Source organism: Panthera leo, chromosome C1, assembly GCF_018350215.1.
Source record: "Panthera leo isolate Ple1 chromosome C1, P.leo_Ple1_pat1.1, whole genome shotgun sequence".
Lineage (NCBI taxonomy): Eukaryota > Metazoa > Chordata > Mammalia > Carnivora > Felidae > Panthera > Panthera leo.
In genome coordinates this window covers 70,584,088-70,604,233 of record NC_056686.1, presented here as the reverse complement: position 1 = coordinate 70,604,233, position 20,146 = coordinate 70,584,088, and the positions used below count along the sequence as shown (strand labels likewise).

Below are 20,146 nucleotides of genomic sequence, written 5' to 3'. Positions count from 1 at the left end.
AACCTCAACAGTATCAACTTCCTTTTCTAAAGGTGGCTCATGATCTGTACTTTCATAGCATACGCTCTCAGGATTCAGTGAGATACTGTGTGCATAGCCTGTGGCACATGACTAATGCTTATTAAATGCTCATTCTTCCCACCTTGTTTCCTTTTCCTCTGTGACACAGTTATTTCTTTATCTTTGCAGATGGACTAAAAAGGGTCCTTTGGCGATGTGGTTTTAAAGACCACAAATAAACTTATATCGCTCATGTTTGCAGTAGTCCTTACCCAGATAAAAGTCAGTGTTTGACTCAAAGGTAGCATCTTGTTATTGAAGACACAAAGCTGAATTTTCATTCTGCCCCAAAGGGCAGTCAGCCTTTCATTCTCCCTGTACTTTGCAATGTGAACAGCCTTGCCATACCCACGGAGTCCATGTGAGCTTAGAATTCCCCTGTAAGTTTAACAAATGACTAAAGTTCCAGAAAAAGTGGTGGTTTGGGCAGGGGGTACCTCTGGGCATTGGGTAAGTTCAGCCTGGTACACAGTAAGCAGAATAAGGCTCTTCAGTCTCAGAAGGGCTCTTTTTCCACTGTACGAGCCTGCCTGTTAGCTATGTGGCTTTGGGCAGCTCACTTACCATCTCTGACTTAGTTTCTTTTAAAATAGCGTTCTTCCTCTTAAATTGCAGGGGTTTTTGTTTGTTTGTTGTTTGTGTGTGTGTGTGTGTGTGTGTGTGTGTGTATGTGTGTGTGTGGAGTAGATAAGATAATTCAGATTCCAATGAGTGGAATTTAAAAAATGGCATAGGAATTCAAGTTTCTGCAGTAACATGGCCATTTCTCTCCTTCTGTTGGGATCAGAATGGTTCCCTTCTTTCTCTAAAGAGTGGGCTAACCATCAAGGGGGTATAGGGACTCTGCTTGTAGTGGGAAAGAGCGTGTCATTTGGAAGCAAATGGACTGGGCTCTCCTTTCCTACTTCTGTCACCTAGTAACAGCGTGACCTTGGCAGGACACCTAACCCTCATACCTCCCGCGGTCAAACTTGGATCAAAATATCCACTTCACAGGGTTCTTACAAAGGACTAGAGGGAATAATATACGCAAAGTTCCTGACATATATGAAACCCTCACTAAATGGTTGTTTTTATTTTCAAGACTTACACATTTGGAAAGAGATTCTCTTTCAATGTGTGCATTTCAGTAAAATTTTCTTCCAACTGCATTCTTGGAGGTCTCCATCACTTCTTTGTTGTGGAATTTCCTGCCCCCAATCCGAGAGGCTCCTGAGGGGTTTCCCTGGTTCAGTTCCCAGCCCTAAGGCTATTGGTGCTGTGGAGAGGCCGGCGAGAAAATTAGCATTGCCTCTGACATTTAGTGATGAGTTTCTCTTCCTTTGTAATAGGCAGAAGTATGAAAATAACTAAGCACCTGTAAATGGATTCTTCATTAGGTAACAGGTCACCTTCTTTCTACCATAATTATGCATATGACTTGTTTGACTGTTTCTGAAGCATCTGCTTGACAAATCCTTTTAGAGTCATACCCCCTTGCTAGCAAAAATAAGCCATTCTGCAGCTTAAAGCAACATGACATTTTCTGCTAGATATCAATATTTTTCCATCTGACATTGAGTAGATCCGAGGCAGCCAAAAAAATACCAGCTGCTTCTAAGGTTATGATTCACCGTTATTGTTCTTATCCTTATGTATTGTTAAGATCCACCAAAGAGATATTAAAATGGTTCGGATGAGTGTTTCTTTTTCTCACATTAGTTCAGCATCTTTCTCTGAAATCTTTTTGTTCATGAATGCCCAAGAAAACGTCAGGCAAAGGAAAAACCTGGGCACAGAATTGGAAGAACTTCTCCAGCACATTCCAAAGACAGAGAGAGAGGCTTGTCTCCCTGCACAGTTCTTCCATCCGGACACACTGCAACGGAGTTGATTTTTATGCCTGTGTGACAGGACCTAAATAGCTGTACCACTTCTACATTTCTCTCTGTTATGGAGGGAAGACACGAGGCTTACAGAAGCTCTTCAAAGACTTAAGAGAAAATGCTAGTCATTTTAAAATTTAAATTTACATGGGGTACTTGGGTGGCCCAGTCGGTCAGGTGTTCGACTGTTGATTTCAGCTCAGGTCATGATCTCACGGTTCGCGTGGGGCTCGGTGCTGACAGTGCGGAACCTGCTTGGGGTTCTCTCTCCCTTTCTCTCTCTGCCGCTCTCCTACTCGCTTTCACAAAATAAATAATAAAAATAAACTTAAAAAAATAAAATTTGAACTTACAAAAAAATTTTTTAAAAAAATCTTCCTTAATATTTTCCACCTCAAACCTATCCACTGGACCTTCTAGAAGTTAACAGATTCCTGGCTAAGAACGTCTCGTCCTGTAGCGATAACCACTAGCACTTTCACCATGGCCTGCAAATAAGAGAACACTCACTAGCTCATTACAGAAGTGAAAAATAAGATTAATTTAAAATCTCTGAGAGTTCTCTCCAGTCTTACTTGCAGATAAGTAATGATTTCCATCCCCTTATCTTTCAAGACATGTCTAAGAAAAAGAGAGTTTTCTTTTATAGAGCCTGGTAAAGATGTATTCCTTCTGATGTTCTATCCAGAGTTTTACTCTGGGAAATTGAGTTTCCTTTTGCGACTTGGTTTCCTGAAGCCACACAAGCCCAAAGAAGGACAACCGAAGTATGAAGGCAGAAGGACGCCTTATACTAGCAGCAGTCTTTCTGGATTGGTGTGTAACCTGGGGATTTCTCTCCAACAGTGATTGGAAGGACCCTTTGATGCAAAATTCGACATCTAGTTATTATTTATCAATGATAATGACGGCTAACATTTATTAAACACTTACTATTTGTCAGGCACTTTTCTGAGTGCTTTTTCTTTTTCCTCATGTTATCTTCACAGCAATCCTGAGAGTGGGCACTACTCTTATACCCATTTTATAGATGGAGGCATTGACCTCCAAGTACAGAGCTAATAGGTGGCAGAACAAAGACTCACTCACACCTGTGCTGCCTCATTCCAGAGCCCAGAGCCTACCCTCTCAGCCACCTGCCAACCCTCCAGATGAGAGCGACCTTTCATGGTATCTCATTGTGCAGCTATCATGCACATGGATCTCTGCACCATACTGTGCTTTATACAGGACAGAGTTCTGGCACCTACTTCCGATTTCTTGGACTACAGAACTGGGGGGAGTCCTACTGGGGGGACAGCCTCATTTCTGGTCTGGACCGTTATCTGTTCTGTCGGGTCCTACCAAGAGACTTCCGGGCGTCCCACACCGTTCTTGTTCCCTTCTGCTCCATCCTCATGGTGACGTCCTTTTTCTTCTGACTTACTACCCAGCAAGTGTAACGACTCAAGCTCTGCTCCGGTCAGGAGCTTGCTGAGGAGTGCTGACCTCTCCTGCGCGCCTCGTGCAGAAACTCCGGGAGGGCTGCGCTGTGCGGAGTGCTCTGTCTTGTTAAGCAGGGTGAGCACTTTGTGCCGCATGGCTGACTCTCTCTACACTCAGTTTGGTCCTTCCTGGGTCTTTGTTCTCCAGTCGGCTGTGCCTGTGATCTCCAGGCCGTGGTGATCAGACGGCAGATGGCGCCTTCCCCGCTTTCCCCAGAAGAGGAACTTCCTGATTGGGGATTGAGTTGAAGTGACAATTCCTGTATTGAAATCTTTTGGGTGTTTTCATGAACTATTCCGTGTCACCACGCAAGAGGTGGAGGTGGGGGTGCACCATTCATTCGTTCGCAACGCGTTTATTAAGCACCTATTTGTGTTCTAGGCACTGTGCTGAGCACTGGGGTTGCCGTGACAACTGAGAATTGTTCCTGCATAATTTCCCATTTTTGGACAAATCAAACACATGATGAGGCAATTGCAATATAATATGATAAAGACTGTGATAAGGCGGTAACAGTATTTCCAGGGCATACAGAAGGGGCACCAGACCTTGAAGGGCTGGCTGATTCCCCGCGGGAGAAGTGGCATCTGAGACCTGAAGGATGACCAGAAGAAGTTAGGCAGGTGACAGAAGGGGTCGGTAGTTGGGCAGAAGGAAGAGAAAGGGTGTTCAGGAAAGAAGGAATAGCATATTCAAAGCCTACAGGCAGAGAAAGGCTGCCGAGCCTGGGCAAGTACAATTAGCTCGGGATAGCTGAAGCAGAGTTTGAAACAGGCTGTGGCAAGATGAGAGCAAAGTTAGGGATCTGAAGGGTGGCTGTCACTGAATCTTTCTTTAAAAAAAAAAAAAATGCTTATTTGTTTTTGAGAGAGAGAGAGCCAGCAGGGGAAGGGAAGAGAGGATTCGAATTGGCTCTGTACTGACAGCAGTGAGCCCTATGTAGGGCTCGAACTCACAAACCGTGAGATCATGACCTGATTCACACTCAGGCGCTCAACCGTCAGAGCCACCCAGGTGCCCCTGAATCTATGTGCCATGCAGGAACCACTTGCTTTCACAGACCGAGCTACCATAGCTTAGGTGTTTAATGGCAGTGGATAGGACTGAGAAGTAATATTCATGTGTATCCCAGGGCTGATGGACAATCTCGGAGACCTTTGGTTCTGGATCCTCGTTCATGCCATCCAGGGGCCCCCAGCCAGCCAAGTGCCTTCCTCCCCCAGGTGGAATTCCTTGTGGCTCAAAAGACACGTCACAGTCTTCCTCTGACTGCTGCCAACAGTGCTCTCTACTCTAAAAACCGGTGCCTTTACTCAAAGTCCCATCTACTGTCTCTGCTGGGGCTGTGCCCACAGTCAGGCCTGACGTGGCCACTTTTGCTGGGGTTGACCTCACTGCAGCTAGGTACTAGGAACCGAGTCAGCCCTTTCACCAGCAACTCCTACAAGTAGGGGTGGTTATCTCCATTTGTACAGCTGGGGAAACTAAGGACTCAGAGCCAACAAATTATTTGTTGCAAGCCACAAAGCTGTAGATGGCAAGATAGAGTTTGAACGTGGTCTGATTCCAAAGCCCCTGCAACCACAAGCAGTGACTCTTTCCCCATCAGTGTTATAGCTCTTATTAAGATCCTCTAAGTCTGCTCTTTGGGTTTTCTCATTGATCCTTTCCTAGAAGATGAGTCCCTCCAAAATTGGGTCAGAGGCTTTTAAGGGGCCTTTCCAAGAGTTGTCCCTTAAATCAGCAGCATGCCTTACCAGGAATGCTGTGTCCCCAAGACTGAAGACAACCTCCCATATCTCCCACTTTGCTTAAGAACATAACAATAATTTCTGATGTTGGCTAGTATTTTACCACTCCTCCCAGAGGATCTGGTGATGCTTTATGTAAACAAATTTTTAGGTAGCCTATGTGCAATTAGCAGGTGAGGTTCCTTCTTTGTGACCCTCCCCAGACTCTCACTGCATGTTGTTTTTCATTTACTTTTCTTTTTGTCACTTTCTGGCATTATCATCTTAATGTTCAGTTTTGATGCTTGCCTCTTCTTTCAAACACCAGTAAAGCCCAGGGACAAATCTTATGAATCCTAGCAGTGGAGATGGATGTATTTGCTCGTGAGAGCGCCAGCTCCAAATAAGGGCACTAATGAGTCAATCACCAGGCTTTTATTAAGTGTCTGTTTGCTAAAAGCATAGCTTTTCCTGCAGCCAGATGGCCTGGCTCTGCACTCCTGAAGGGAATCTGGATCCTGTCACTAATTACTCTTCTTCCCGGCAGCAAGAAGGGGAAGCAATTTTCAAATTTTTTTTAGTGATCATAGGGCATTTTCTCCAGAATATCACTCTGTTTAAAAAAAAACAGGATATAATTATTTTCAGTTAACATAGTCACACATTTTTGTAGAAGAATGGCAGTCTGCATAGTGGTTAGGAGAATAAACTTTGGAGCCCACGGATCTGAGTATGAATTGTTGGCTCTATCCTTTACTCGCTGTGTGAAGTAGAGCTAGTCACTTACACTCTGAACCTCAGGTTCTCCCTCTGTGAAATGGGAACAATATTAGTTCAGAGCTGTTCCAAGGATTAAGTGAGCAGTTATTAAATAAAACAGAGTAAATAGTTTGGTCCAGGAGATACTGTTACTATTATTATTATTACTTAATATTATCAAGAAAGCCATCTACCTGTCTGTCTTCAGGCGAGTTTGATATATTTTCATATGTTTCTTGCAATTCTCTTTTCTCCATAAAAGTTCCCGTTTTTCTTCAAAGGTAGGATAGGGTCTTGCTTTCATGAATACTCTTAACTCTCACCTTTTATAATTATACGATTAAATCAAGGCTTGAAGAACTTGCAGGTGACTTTTTGTTTTCATGTATCTTTCTTCAATACGATGACAGTGTTTTTTCATTGCAGAATGAGGAGGTGGAGTTTGTCCGAACCGGCTATGGGAAGGATATGGTAAAAGTTCTCCATATTCAGCGAGATGGGAAATATCACAGCATTAAAGAGGTGGCAACTTCGGTGCAACTTACTCTGAGCTCCAAAAAAGATTATCTGCATGGAGATAATTCAGACATCATCCCCACAGACACCATCAAGAACACAGTTCACGTCTTGGCAAAATTTAAAGGGGTATGTATCATTCTTAGATGCTGCCTGTCTTTAAAAAAATTTTTTTTAAATGTTTATTTATTTTTGAGAGAGAGAGACAGAGTGCGCGTAGGGGCAGAACAGAGAGAGGGGCACGGAATCTGAAGCAGTCTCCAGACTCTGAGCTGTCGGCACAGAGACCAATGTGGGGCTCGAACTCACCAAACAAGATTATGACCTGAGCTGAAGCCAGACACTTAACCGACTGAGCCACCCAGGCACCCCTATGTTGTTACCTATCTTGATGCAGAATTCACTAAACTATAACATGAGTATATCACTTGCTTACTGCAAGTTCCCTTTACTTTCTTTTTCTTCTTCTTTTTTTTTTTTTTTTTAATTTTTAACGTTTATTTATTTTTGAGACAGAGAGAGACAGAGCATGAACGGGGGAGGGTCAGAGAGAGGGAGACACAGAATCCGAAACAGGCTCCAGGCTCTGAGCTGTCAGCACAGAGCCTGACGCGGTGCTCGAGCTCACTGACCGTGAGATCATGACCTGAGCCGAAGTCGGCCGCCCAAACGACTGAGCCACCCAGGTGCCCCAAGATCCCTTTACTTTCTAACCCTATTTTTACATTTAGGCCACTAATTCTTTTTCTTTTGGATTCTAAAATTCTCAGCCTTACAGAAAAGCTTTTTTCTTTTTTTCCCCTCTTAATCTCATTTCTTTGCTTTTTTTGGTTCTCAACTTACTACATCTTTTAGGAAGAGAATCCTATCTGACAAATTTACATGTTCTCTCTTAATTAGGATCATTGGCAAATCAAAGCCCTGGGAGGATTTCAGAATAGAATTTTTACACATTTTTTGTCATGCATTTCTTTGATTCCTGTTACCTATTTTTTTTTTTTCTTTTAGAATGGTGTACATTTATAGAAGAAGTACCATTTCTCTTCCTGATGTTACTATAGAAGAAAATCTTGAGTAGAAGATATATTTTGAAATCTATTGGTCCAATTTTTAATGGCTTCCTAATGTTCTCAACTGCATGACCACTTAGTATCCATATATGTTGGTAGCTGTATTCTTCAAGAGAGTCTTGGAGCTGATAGTATCTGATATTTTAGCACTTCAACTTCTAGTTTAAGTGTGAGGGAAGCTGTGTCGGACCTCCAGCAGATTTCTGGGAAACTCAAGATGATTTTTCTTTTTGCAAAGAAGTCTAAAAAGACAAGAAATGTAGACTAGAAAGTTTCTTTTCTCATGCTTTTGCATGAAATCCACACTCAGAATGCATGAAATGAACCAACTAATTGAAATATAATTTCTGCAAGGCCTAGCTCCACCCCGAACCTTTTTCTTGCTATTCAGAGTGGCCCAGCATGCACAAACATGGCTATAGAAAAAGGCATTGCTCTCTTACAAAAATAAATTGAAAATAGGCTACGGTACTGCACTACAAAAGAGGGCCAGGTAACACAGATTCCCATATTTCCTGTACTATGTGAGAGATGCAGAAAAGTGAAGGAATGGACCTGGATCTTAAAGACAATTCAAATTCATTCATTGTAGATAGAGTGACCATATAATTTCTTATCTAAAACAAGGTGGCACTTTTTTTCTTTTGTTTTTTTAAATTGAGATATAATTGGCATACAACTTTATATTTCAGGTGCACAACATGATGGTTTGATATTTGTGTATATGGTGAAATAAATTTTTATTTCTTGTCATCAGAAATTTTAAGAGTTGTCTCTTAGCTACTTTCAAATACATAATATAGTATTATTAACTGTATTTCCTGTCTTGTATATTACATCCCCATGATTACTAATTTTATAACTGGAAGTTTGTTTTGACTCCCTTCACCCACTTTGCCTATCTCTTCTCTCCTGGCAACCACCAATCGGTTCTCTGTATCTATGAACTTGATTTTGTTTGTTTGTTTTTGTTTTGTTTAGATTCCACATATAAGTGAGAACATATGGTGTTCGTCTTTTCCTGACTTATTTCTCTTAGCATAATCCCATCAAAGTTCATCTATGATCTGTGTTACCACAAATATCAAGATTCACTCCTTTTTAGATGAATATACATTATATATATATATATACATATATATATACACACACACGCACACACTATATATATATATATATATATATATATATATATACACACACACACCATATAAATAAATATATACACCATTATGTATATTACCAATATATATTACATTTTCTTTATGCATTTATCCACTGACAGGATACTTAAGTTGTTTCCATATTTTGGTTATTGCAAATAATGCTGCAATGAACATGGGGGTGCATATATCTTTTTGAGTTAGTATTTTTTTTTTCCAAACTAGGACACTTCTGAGAGTGAAATAAGATGCTAAATAATTATTCTGGGACAACAGGCATAAAACAGAACTATCCTGGGGAAACCTGTACAAATAGTCCACCTTACGCAAGCCATAAATCATCTGTAGACTCTGCTAAGACCATAACACATTGTCTAGAGATTATTATGAAGAATTTGTGTGGAAGTAGGGAGCTGCTTCATGGGGGTGGGAGTGAGGGATAGTCAATCGAAGGTCTGTTTGCAAAGCAAGGAAGCAGAAGTGGCCCTGTGTTAATGTTTTCCCCTGGGAAACTGGGAGGCCCATTTGGCAACCTCATAGAGACACCAGAATGTTTTGGAGTCCACCATAGTATTGTCGTTGGCGTGGGTGATGACTGAGCTCACTGAAAGGAGAATCTAAATGTTAAGTTTTCTTGTGCTCATCCATTGATTGACACATTTCTTCCTGAAAAACAGGTTTCTTTTAAAAACAGGGTAGTCTCACCCCAGTAATGGTGCTGTATTAACTACATTTAGGAGACCATATGAAAATTTGGGATAAGGACCAATTCATGTCTCATGGTTCTTTCAAAATGTATATTTACCTGATTCTGAAAAGGATTTGAACAGGAAAGAGAACTCCGTGGATATTTACAAACTATTTTTAAATGGGGCAGGTATTTCTGATCACTAGCATTTTGTTTCACTTTACAGATCAAAAGCATAGAAACTTTTGCAATGAGCATCTGTGAGCATTTCCTTTCCTCTTTTGACCATGTCATCCGAGCTCAAGTCTACGTGGAAGAAGTCCCCTGGAAGCGTCTTGAAAAGGTTTGCTCAGTTATTTGTGCTCTCGGTTTAATTAAAGAAATTGGCTTTATGACATATGCTGAAATTTTACTGGAAACGATTTTTTGTTCCTAATTTTCAGAATGGAGTTAAGCATGTCCATGCATTTATTCACACTCCCACTGGAACGCACTTCTGTGAGGTGGAACAGATGAGGAGTGGTAAGAAAATATTTTTCATGCTTTGATTCTACAATAGCAATTTCAATATTTTTTTCTTCCAAACAATTCCGTTTATTAATATCGAGGAAAACTGTTGAGGATTTTGAAGGCATTTAAATCTGAGATGGGAATGAGCACTGTGACTCTGGAGTTTATTTATTTATTTATTTATTTAATATATGAAATTTACTGTCAAATTGGTTTCCATACAACACCCAGTGCTCATCCCAAAAGGTGCCCTCCTCAATACCCATCACCCACCCTCCCCTCCCTCCCACCCCCCATCAACCCTCAGTTTGTTCTCAGTTTTTAAGAGTCTCTTATGTTTTGGCTCTCTCCCACTCTAACCTCTTTTTTTTTTTTTTTTCCTTCCCCTCCCCCATGGGTTTCTGTTACGTTTCTCAGGATCCACATAAGAGTGAAACCATATGGTATCTGTTTTTCTCTGTATGGCTTATTTCACTTAGCATCACACTCTCCAGTTCCATCCACGTTGCTACAAAAGGCCATATTTCATTTTTTCTCATTGCCACGTAGTATTCCATTGTGTATATAAACCACAATTTCTTTATCCATTCATCAGTTGATGGACCTTTAGGCTCTTTCCATAATTTGGCTACTGTTGAGAGTGCTGCTATAAACATTGGGGTACAAGTGCCCCTATGCATCAGTACTCCTGTACCTTGGATAAATTCCTAGCAGTGCTATTGCTGGGTCATAGGGTAGGTCTATTTTTAATTTTCTGAGGAACCTCCACACTGCTTTCCAGAGCGGCTACACCAATTTGCATTCCCACCAACAGTGCAAGAGGGTTCCCATTTCTCCACATCCTCTCCAGCATCTATAGTCTCCTGATTTGTTCATTTTGGCCATTCTGACTGGCGTGAGGTGATATCTGAGTGTGGTTTTGATTTGTATTTCCCTGATAAGGAGCGACGTTGAACATCTTTTCATGTGCCTGTTGGCCATCTGGATGTCTTCTTTAGAGAAGTGTCTATTCATGTTTTCTGCCCATTTCTTCACTGGGTTATTTGTTTTTCGGGTGTGGAGTTTGGTGAGCTCTTTATAGATTTTGGATACTAGCCCTTTGTCTGATATGTCATTTGCAAATATCTTCTCCCATTCCGTTGGTTGCCTTTTAGTTTTGTTGGTTGTTTCCTTTGCTGTGCAGAAGCTTTTTATCTTCATAAGGTCACAGTAGTTCATTTTTGCTTTTAATTCCCTTGCCTTTGGGGATGTGTCGAGTAAGAGATTGCTACGGCTGAGGTCAGAGAGGTCTTTTCCTACTTTCTCCTCTAAGGTTTTGATGGTTTCCTGTCTCACATTCAGGTCCTTTATCCATTTTGAGTTTATTTTTGTGAATGGTGTGAGAAAGTGGTCTAGTTTCAACCTTCTGCATGTTGCTGTCCAGTTCTCCCAGCACCATTTGTTAAAGAGACTGTCTTTTTTCCATTAGATGTTCTTTCTTGCTTTGTCAAAGATGAGTTGGCCATATGTTTGTGGGTCTAGTTCTGGGGTTTCTATCCTATTCCATTGGTCTATGTGTCTGTTTTTGTGCCAATACCATGCTGTCTTGATGATGACAGCTTTGTAGTAGAGGCTAAAGTCTGGGATTGTGATGCCTCCTGCTTTGGTCTTCTTCTTCAAAATTACTTTGGCTATTCGGGGACTTTTGTGGTTCCATATGAATTTTAGGATTGCTTGTTCTAGTTTTGAGAAGAATGCTGGTGCAATTTTGATTGGGATTGCATTGAATGTGTAGATAGCTTTGGGTAGTATTGACATTTTGACAATATTTATTCTTCCAATCCATGAGCAGGGAATGTCTTTCCATTTCTTTAAATCTTCTTCAATTTCCTTCATAAGCTTTCTATAGTTTTCAGCATACACATCTTTTACATCTTTGGTTAGATTTATTCCTAGGTATTTTATGCTTCTTGGTGCAATTGTGAATGGGATCAGTTTCTTTATTTGTCTTTCTGTTGCTTCATTGTTAGTGTATAAGAATGCAACTGATTTCTGTACTATTGATTTTGTATCCTGCAACTTTGCTGAATTCATGTATCAGTTCTAGCAGACTTTTGGTGGAGTCTATTGGATTTTCCATGTATAATATCATGTCATCTGCAAAAAGCGAAAGCTTGACTTCATCTTTGCCAATTTTGATGCCTTTGATTTCCTTTTGTTTGATTGCTGATGCTAGAACTTCCAGCACTATGTTAAACAACAGCGGTGAGAGTGGGCATCCCTGTCGTGTTCCTGATCTCAGGGAAAAAGCTCTCAGTTTTTCCCCGTTGAGGATGATGTTAGCTGTGGGCTTTTCATAAATGGCTTTTATGATCTTTAAGTATGTTCCTTCTATCCTGATTTTCTCAAGGGTTTTTATTAAGAAAGGGTGCTGGATTTTGTCAAAGGCCTTTTCTGCATCGATTGACAGGATCATATGGTTCTTCTCTTTTTTTTTGTTAATGTGATGTATCACGTTGATCGATTTGCGAATGTTGAACCAGCCCTGCATCCCAGGAATGAATCCCACTTGATCATGGTGAATAATTCTTTTTATATGCCGTTGAATTCGATTTGCTAGTATCTTATTGAGAATTTTTGCATCCATATTCATCAGGGATATTGGCCTGTAGTTCTCTTTTTTTACTGGGTCTCTGTCTGGCTTAGGAATCAAAGTCATACTGGCTTCATAGAATGAGTCTGGAAGTTTTCCTTCCCTTTCTATTTCTTGGAATCGCTTGAGAAGGATAGGTATTATCTCTGCTTTAAACGTCTGGTAGAACTCTGCTGGGAAGCCATCTGGTCCTGGACTCTTATTTGTTGGGAGATTTTTGATAACCGATTCAATTTCTTCGCTGGTTATGGGTCTGTTCAAGCTTTCTATTTCCTCCTGATTGAGTTTTGGAAGAGTGTGGGTGTTTAGGAATTTGTCCATTTCTTCCAGGTTGTCCAATTTGTTGGCATATAATTTTTCATAGTATTCCCTGATAATTGTTTGTATCTCTGAGGGATTGGTTGTAATAATTCAATTTTCATTCATGATTTTATCTATTTGGGTCATCTCCCTTTTCTTTTTGAGAAGCCTGGCTAGAGGTTTGTCAATTTTGTTTATTTTTTCAAAAAACCAACTCTTGGTTTCATTGATCTGCTCTACAGTTTTTTTAGATTCTATATTGTTTATTTCTGCTTTGATCTTTATTCTTTCTCTTCTTCTGCTGGGTTTAGGCTGCCTTTGCTGTTCTGCTTCTATTTCCTTTAGGTGTGCTGTTGGATTTTGTATTTGGGATTTTTCTTGTTTTTTGAGATAGGCCTGGATTGCAATGTATTTTCCTCTCAGGACTGCCTTCGCTGCATCCCAAAGCGTTTGGATTGTTGTATTTTCATTTTCGTTTGTTTCCATATATTTTTTAATTTCTTCTCTAACTGCCTGGTTGACCCACTCATTCGTTAGTAGGGTGTTCTTTAACCTCCATGCTTTTGGAGGTTTTCCAGACTTTTTCCTGTGGTTGATTTCAAGCTTCATAGCATTGTGGTCTGAAAGTATGCATGGTATAATTTCAATTCTTGTAAACTTATGAAGGGCTGTTTTGTGACCCAATATATGATCTATCTTGGAGAATGTTCCATGTGCACTCGAGAAGAAAGTATATTCTGTTGCTTTGGGATGCAGAGTTCTAAATATATCTGTCAAGTCCATCTGATCCAATGTATCATTCAGGGCCCTTGTTTCTTTATTGACCGTGTGTCTAGATGATCTATCCATTTCTCTAAGTGGGGTGTTAAAGTCCCCTGCAATGACCACATTCTTATCAATAAGGTTGCTTATGTTTATGAGTAATTGTTTTATATATCTGGGGGCTGCGGTATTCGGCGCATAGACATTTATAATTGTTAGCTCTTCCTGATGGATAGACCCTGTAATTATTATATAATGCCCTTCTTCATCTCTTGTTACAGCCTTTAATTTAAAGTCTAGTTTGTCTGATATAAGTATGGCTACTCCAGCTTTCTTTTGGCTTCCAGTAGCATGATAAATAGTTCTCCATCCCGTCACTCTCAATCTAAATGTGTCCTCAGATCTAAAATGAGTCTCTTGTAGACAGCAAATAGATGGGTCTTGTTTTTTTATCCATTCTGATACCCTATGTCTTTTGGTTGGCACATTTAGTCCATTTACATTCAGTGTTATTATAGAAAGATACGGGTTTAGAGTCATTGTGATGTCTGTATGTTTTATGCTTGTAGTGATGTCTCTGGTACTTTGTCTCACAGGATCCCCCTTAGGATCTCTTGTAGGGCTGGTTTCGTGGTGACAAATTCCTTCAGTTTTTGTTTGTTTGGGAAGACCTTTATCTCTCCTTCTATTCTAAATGACAGACTTGCTGGATAAAGGATTCTCGGCTGCATATTTTTTCTGTTTAGCACACTGAAGATATCGTGCCAAGCCTTTCTGGCCTGCCAAGTTTCAAAAGAGAGATCAGTCACGAGTCTTATAGGTCTCCCTTTATATGTGAGGGCACGTTTATCCCTTGCTGCTTTCAGAATTTTCTCTTTATCCTTGTATTTTGCCAGTTTCACTATGATATGTCGTGCAGAAGATCGATTCAAGTTACGTCTGAAGGGAGTTCTCTGTGCCTCTTGGATTTCAATGCCTTTTTCCTTCCCCAGTTCAGGGAAGTTCTCAGCTATAATTTCTTCAAGTACCCCTTCAGCACCTTTCCCTCTCTCTTCCTCCTCTGGGATACCAATTATGCATATATTATTTCTTTTTAGTGTATCACTTAGTTCTCTGATTTTTCCCTCATACTCCTGGATTTTTTTATCTCTCTTTCTCTCAGCTTCCTCTTTTTCCATAACTTTATCTTCTAGTTCACCTATTCTCTCCTCTGCCTCTTCAAGCCGAGCCGTCATCGTTTCCATTTTGTTTTGCATTTCGTTTAAAGTGCTTTTCAGCTCCTCGTGACTGTTCCTTAGTCCCTTGATCTCTGTGGCAAGAGATTCTCTGCTGTCCTCTATACTGTTTTCAAGCCCAGCGATTAATTTTATGACTATTATTCTAAATTCACTTTCTGTTATATTATTTAAATCCTTTTTGATCAGTTCATTAGCTGTTGTTATTTCCTGGAGATTCTTCTGAGGGGAATTCTTCCGTTTGGTCATTTTGGAGAGTCCCTGGAGTGGTGAGGACCTGCAGTGCACTTCCCCTGTGCTGTGGTGTATAACTGGAGTTGATGGGCGGGGCTGCAGTCCGACCTGATGTCTGCCCCCAGCCCACCGCTGGGGCCACAGTCAGACTGGTGCGTGCCTTCTCTTCCCCTCTCCTAGGGGCGGGATTCACTGTGGTGTGGCATGGCCCGTCTGGGCTACTTGCACACTGCCAGGCTTGTGGTGCTGGGGATCTGGCGTATTAGCTGGGGTGGGTAGGCAAGGTGCACGGGGGCAGGAGGGGCAGGCTTAGCTCGCTTCTCCTTAGGTGATCCACTTCAGGAGGGGTCCTGTGGCAGCGGGAGGGAGTCAGATCCGCTGCTGGAGGTTTGGCTCCGCAGAAGCACAGAGTTGGGTGTTTGCGCACAGCGAGCAAGTTCCCTGGCAGGAACTGGTTCCCTTTGGGATTTTGGCTGGGGGATGGGCGGGGGAGATGGCGCTGGCGAGCGCCTTTGTTCCCCACCAAACTGAGCTCTGTCCTCCGGGGGCTCAGCAGCTCTCCCTCCCTTTGTCCTCCAGCCTTCCCGCTTTCTGAGCAGAGCTGTTAACTTATGACCTCCCAGACTCTAAGTCGCGCTTGCTGTCGGAACACAGTCTGTCAGGCCCCTCTGCTTTGCCAGCCAGACTCGGGGGCTCTGCTTGGCCGGCGAGCCGCCCCCCCCCCCCCCCCCCCCCCCCCCCCCCCCGCCCCGGCTCCCTCCCGCCAGTCCGTGGAGCTCGCACCGCCTCGCCGCCCTTCCTACCCTCTTCCGTGGGCCTCTCGTCTGCGCTTGGCTCCGGAGACTCCGTTCTGCTAATCCTCTGGCGGTTTTCTGGGTTATTTAGGCAGGTGTAGGTGGAATCTAAGTGATCAGCAGGACGCGTGGTGAGGCCAGCGTCCTCCTACGCCGCCATCTTCCCCTCTCCTCGACTCTGGAGTATATTTAAAAACAATCTCCTCCTTTATCGTAAAAACATAAAAATGAAATAATACATTTTGCGAGAAATCTAGGGGTTGAGTGAGGTAGATCATTTTTATTACCTGATTCTGAGGTGAGGGGAAAAAAAAGGCCTGGGCTGACAAAACCCCAAATCTCTGAATGTTCTGACCAGTACTTTTTGGACTATACCATGCTACTAATTATCATCACCTTTATAGGAAATAGTAAATAACAATCACGTTTTCCTGACATTTTATTTTCATAATAGTAAGACCACTGATATTATTATAATTACTATAGAACGAACCTCATTTAAATAGCAATGACAATTCTGTAATTCTTTGTGTTCACTAAGAAATTTAAAACTTAACCACGGAACACAATTACAATACGGACCTTATTAGTACTGAGGATTGAACTTACCAAATATCAAAATTCCCAAAGCTTGTCTTCCACTGTTTGGTTAGGATTGTCAGAGTGGGGCAATAACTGGCCAGAGGACCTCTAGGAACTGTGGAGCCAAATGTGGTAGAAAGGTCTCCATCCTAATAAAAAATGCACTTTCATGATCATTATAAATAGAGAGTGTGGACTCTGAACTTTTTTCCTTTTCAATCATTCTTCTCTTTCTTCTCCTCTCTTTTCCTCTTCTCTTCCATTCCTTTTCTTTTCTGTATCTCCTCTTTCTTCTCTAGCTCTCTTCAATAAGAATTTGAGATAGCATCTCTTAAACATCAGAAACATTATAAACTTAATAAAATAGAAGTCTTTTCTCATTCTGAATTCTATTGGATAAAGCCCTTCCTCAGACAGTTCTAGTGTATTAACTGTTATTTAATATTTTTTTGCTATCTGTATTAAATTCTAGGCACAGCCAGGGACGTCTTGGTGTTTGATTAACAGTTATGTAATTTTTGCCATATAAAGGAGACTGAATAACTAGTTGTTATATTAAGTTGAAAAGATAATGATTTCTTAATCCCCCAAATGTGTAGTCATATATATTAACTTGCTGATGGAGCTGTTTGTTAGTTAAAATAAAACGTACTTTTCCTTCCTTCCTTCCTTCCTTCCTTCCTCCCTCCCTCCCTCCCTCCCTTCCTCCCTTCCATCTTTCTTTCTTTCTTTCTTTCTTTCTTTCTTTCTTTCTTTCCTTCCTTCCTTCCTTCCTTTTGAATGTGACTTTGGGGGAGAAAGAGAAAGAAAGTTTCCCTAACTCCCCAGGTCAGTGTTTTCCTTCTCAAATCACATCATGTTTGTAAAATTATAAACTCTAAGCTGGCATAGTCCATCAGAAATGTAATGCAAGCCACGTGTGTAATTTAAAAATTTTCTAGTAGTCACTTCAGGAATGCAAAAAATAAATTACTTTTAATAATATATTCTATTTAATCTGATATAGTTACAATACACCTTAAGTATGTAATAAAAATAAATTACTAATGTAATATTTCACATTCTTTTTTAAAAAGTTAAATGTTTGAAACCCTGTGCGTATTTTATATTTACAGGACATCTCAATTCACATTTACCATATTCCAAGTGCTTAAGAGCCACACGTGGCTAGTGGCTACCATATTGACTAGCCTAGCTCTAAACCATTTTTAAGTGATTTCACAACATTTAGCATAGCATATTCCTCTTTCAACTTTCAAGTCTGTAAAATAATAGTTCTAGATAAGGTCTAGAATTCTATTTTGGGAGAGCTAATTAAAGAATAAGAACATGTTGAAATACTATTCATTCAACAATTGGATTTTGAGGGCTTTTTATGTAGCCTAGGGCTGTAAATTCAGAGTTGAGTAAGACTTTCCCTGGCCCTAGTGAGTTTGCAGTAGATGAATAGTAGGGGATAGACTTATAAAAAGATTTATTGCAATATAAGGGCTAAAAACTGCAACGAGGGCATCAAAGTTATGCTAGGGAAGCAAAGAGGTGCAAAAAACGGTCTTCCTAGGAAGAGTCTGGAAAGCTTGACAGGGGAGGAGGAAATATTTCAATTGACTTTTGAAAAATGATTCAGAATATGCTGGGCACAGAAGAGGAAAGAAAATTACAGGTGGAAGAAACAGAATGTTATCTAGGTAGGAGCCATGAAAAAGTGGAAGAGGGAAACTAACATAATTTGGATATCTGCCTTATGCCAACCACCATCCTGGACAAGTGATTTTAGTGTTGAAAGGGCAAAGCATTTGAGGAACAGTAGCAAGTTCAAAGGTCTAGTTCTTAGAATGTAAGGAGCCAAGATGTATGTGAAGAGGTTGGTTTGGGCTGGATTTTGAAGGGCATCACGTACCATACTAACAAGATGAGTGTAATTTGGAAGTAGTTTTACGTGGCAGTAAACCATACGTATTGGATCAGACTATACCGTATTTGAATTTGAGCTCCATTACTTAATAACTTTGTGACTGTGAGTTACTTGTGCTTCTTCAGTGGTTTTCATTTGTAAGATGAGGATAACAGTGTCCACCTTAATTTCCCAGAGAATTAAAGGAGATAAATATTAATATGGAGCATTTTAGCACAGGACCTGGCACATAGGAAGCATTCCTGAAATGATAGATACGATTGTTATTATTTACGATGGCAATAGAGACCCAGGAAAGGTAGGTGTGTGTGTGTGTGTGTGTGTGTGTGTGTGTGTGTACTATTCAGTAATTCTGATGAAGGTTATGGTAATCTGGCTGCAGAAACAGGCAGTAGAGAGACATTCAGAAACTTGTTGCAGAGATGGAGAAATGATGGAGTCAGATCTAAGGCAGTGAGAAGTAGAGATGGAGAGAATGACTGCAGAGGTGGAGGAGGGCATTATGTGAGGCATTTCTGAAGGGTACTGAATGAGTCTGAGTGATTGGATAGGGGTGGAGCTTGGAGAGAAGAAAGTTGCCCTAAAGTCGAGGGCTTGGGGGAGTTGGCTAAGGAGAACACGTATGATTAGAAAGTGTTCAGGGGGAAGCTGGTGATTTGGGGGAATAAGAGATAGAAATAGATTTGCAGACCATCAACAGACTGATGGTAGGTAAGGCTGTGGGTAAGAAAGAGCCATTCCAGAAAAACATGTGAAGCGAGAAGAGGAAAGTGACAGGTCCCAAGGGAAATTCCTCAGTTTATGGGTTGGGCAGTTTAAAAAATTAGAAGAAAGGTCAGAGAGATAGAAGGAAGATTGGAGAGACTGGTGTTGTGGAGGCAAAAGAAAAAATAAATTAAGAAATCGGGGATAGTTATTGTGATAACAGGATGCATAACACACAGGATCCTATGCAGTGGCTCCATACAAGAAGTTCATTGCTTTTTGTAAAAGTCCAGTTCAGTGTGTGTGTGTGTGTGTGTGTGTGTGTGTGTGTGTGTTTGCGTGCACTCATGTTGAGGTAATGTTCTGCTCCAAGAAGTTACTCAGGAACCCAGGTTGATGCAACCTAACATTTTTATCCTTACTTTTTTTGGGTCACCTTGAGAATAGATCCCCTTACCAGACAACCAGGAGAGGAAAAGAGCTTGGAGGAGCAAAGGGAGGAGACAAACCCCCTCCAGCATAACACTAGGCCTGAGAATAGAGCGCCACACTTCTCCAGGAAGGAACCTAATCTCTCAGCCCCACCCAGCTGCAATGGAAGCTGGGAAATGTAGTCTAGCCAGGTACCTAGGAGGAAGAAGAAATAGATTTAGTAAATGACAAGCAGTCTTTGTTATGGGAAGGTTCAGAAGTGTGGATTAAAAGAAAGTGGAACAGTAAGTGTGCAGTTTGGTAAATGGATCACTGGTGCCTTCCACAAGAATATTTTAGCAGGGCCCTGTGGAGTGGCAGAGTATAGGGCTCTGCTGATCATAAGAAGAATACAAGCCACTCTTCATACCCTTGTTCTTTCCAGGAATTACCAGGAGCTATCATCAGCCTGAATTCTAGTCACCTGTTTGCTACAGAATGGAAAAACTAGTCACCATAGTAAGACCAAAGCTTTTTCTTTCTGCAGAGAGCCACAAAGCCTCAGCATACTGCAGTTGTTGTGGCTGTGTTCCCAGAAGCTCCAGCTTGACACATCTAGAGTCCAGAGTCTTTCTGATATCATGTAGGGATGGCAGGGATCAGGGAGCAGAAGAAGCATCTATTGCCTTAAGCGTATGCAGTATATGTGTGTACATGTATATGAGTGTGT

The 20,146-nt window shown here is 41.1% G+C and overlaps 1 protein-coding gene across 1 annotated transcript in view; it reads left to right on the top strand.

Moving 5' to 3' along the window:
• LOC122227725 (uricase) overlaps positions 1-20,146 on the top strand; it is a 36,511-nt gene that overhangs the window by 3,600 nt on the left and 12,765 nt on the right. The window contains exons 2-4 of the mRNA XM_042952405.1: positions 6,326-6,544; positions 9,563-9,679; positions 9,780-9,858. Of these exons, the coding sequence (XP_042808339.1) occupies positions 6,326-6,544; positions 9,563-9,679; positions 9,780-9,858 (415 nt within the window). The remainder of the gene's footprint in view (positions 1-6,325; positions 6,545-9,562; positions 9,680-9,779; positions 9,859-20,146) is intronic.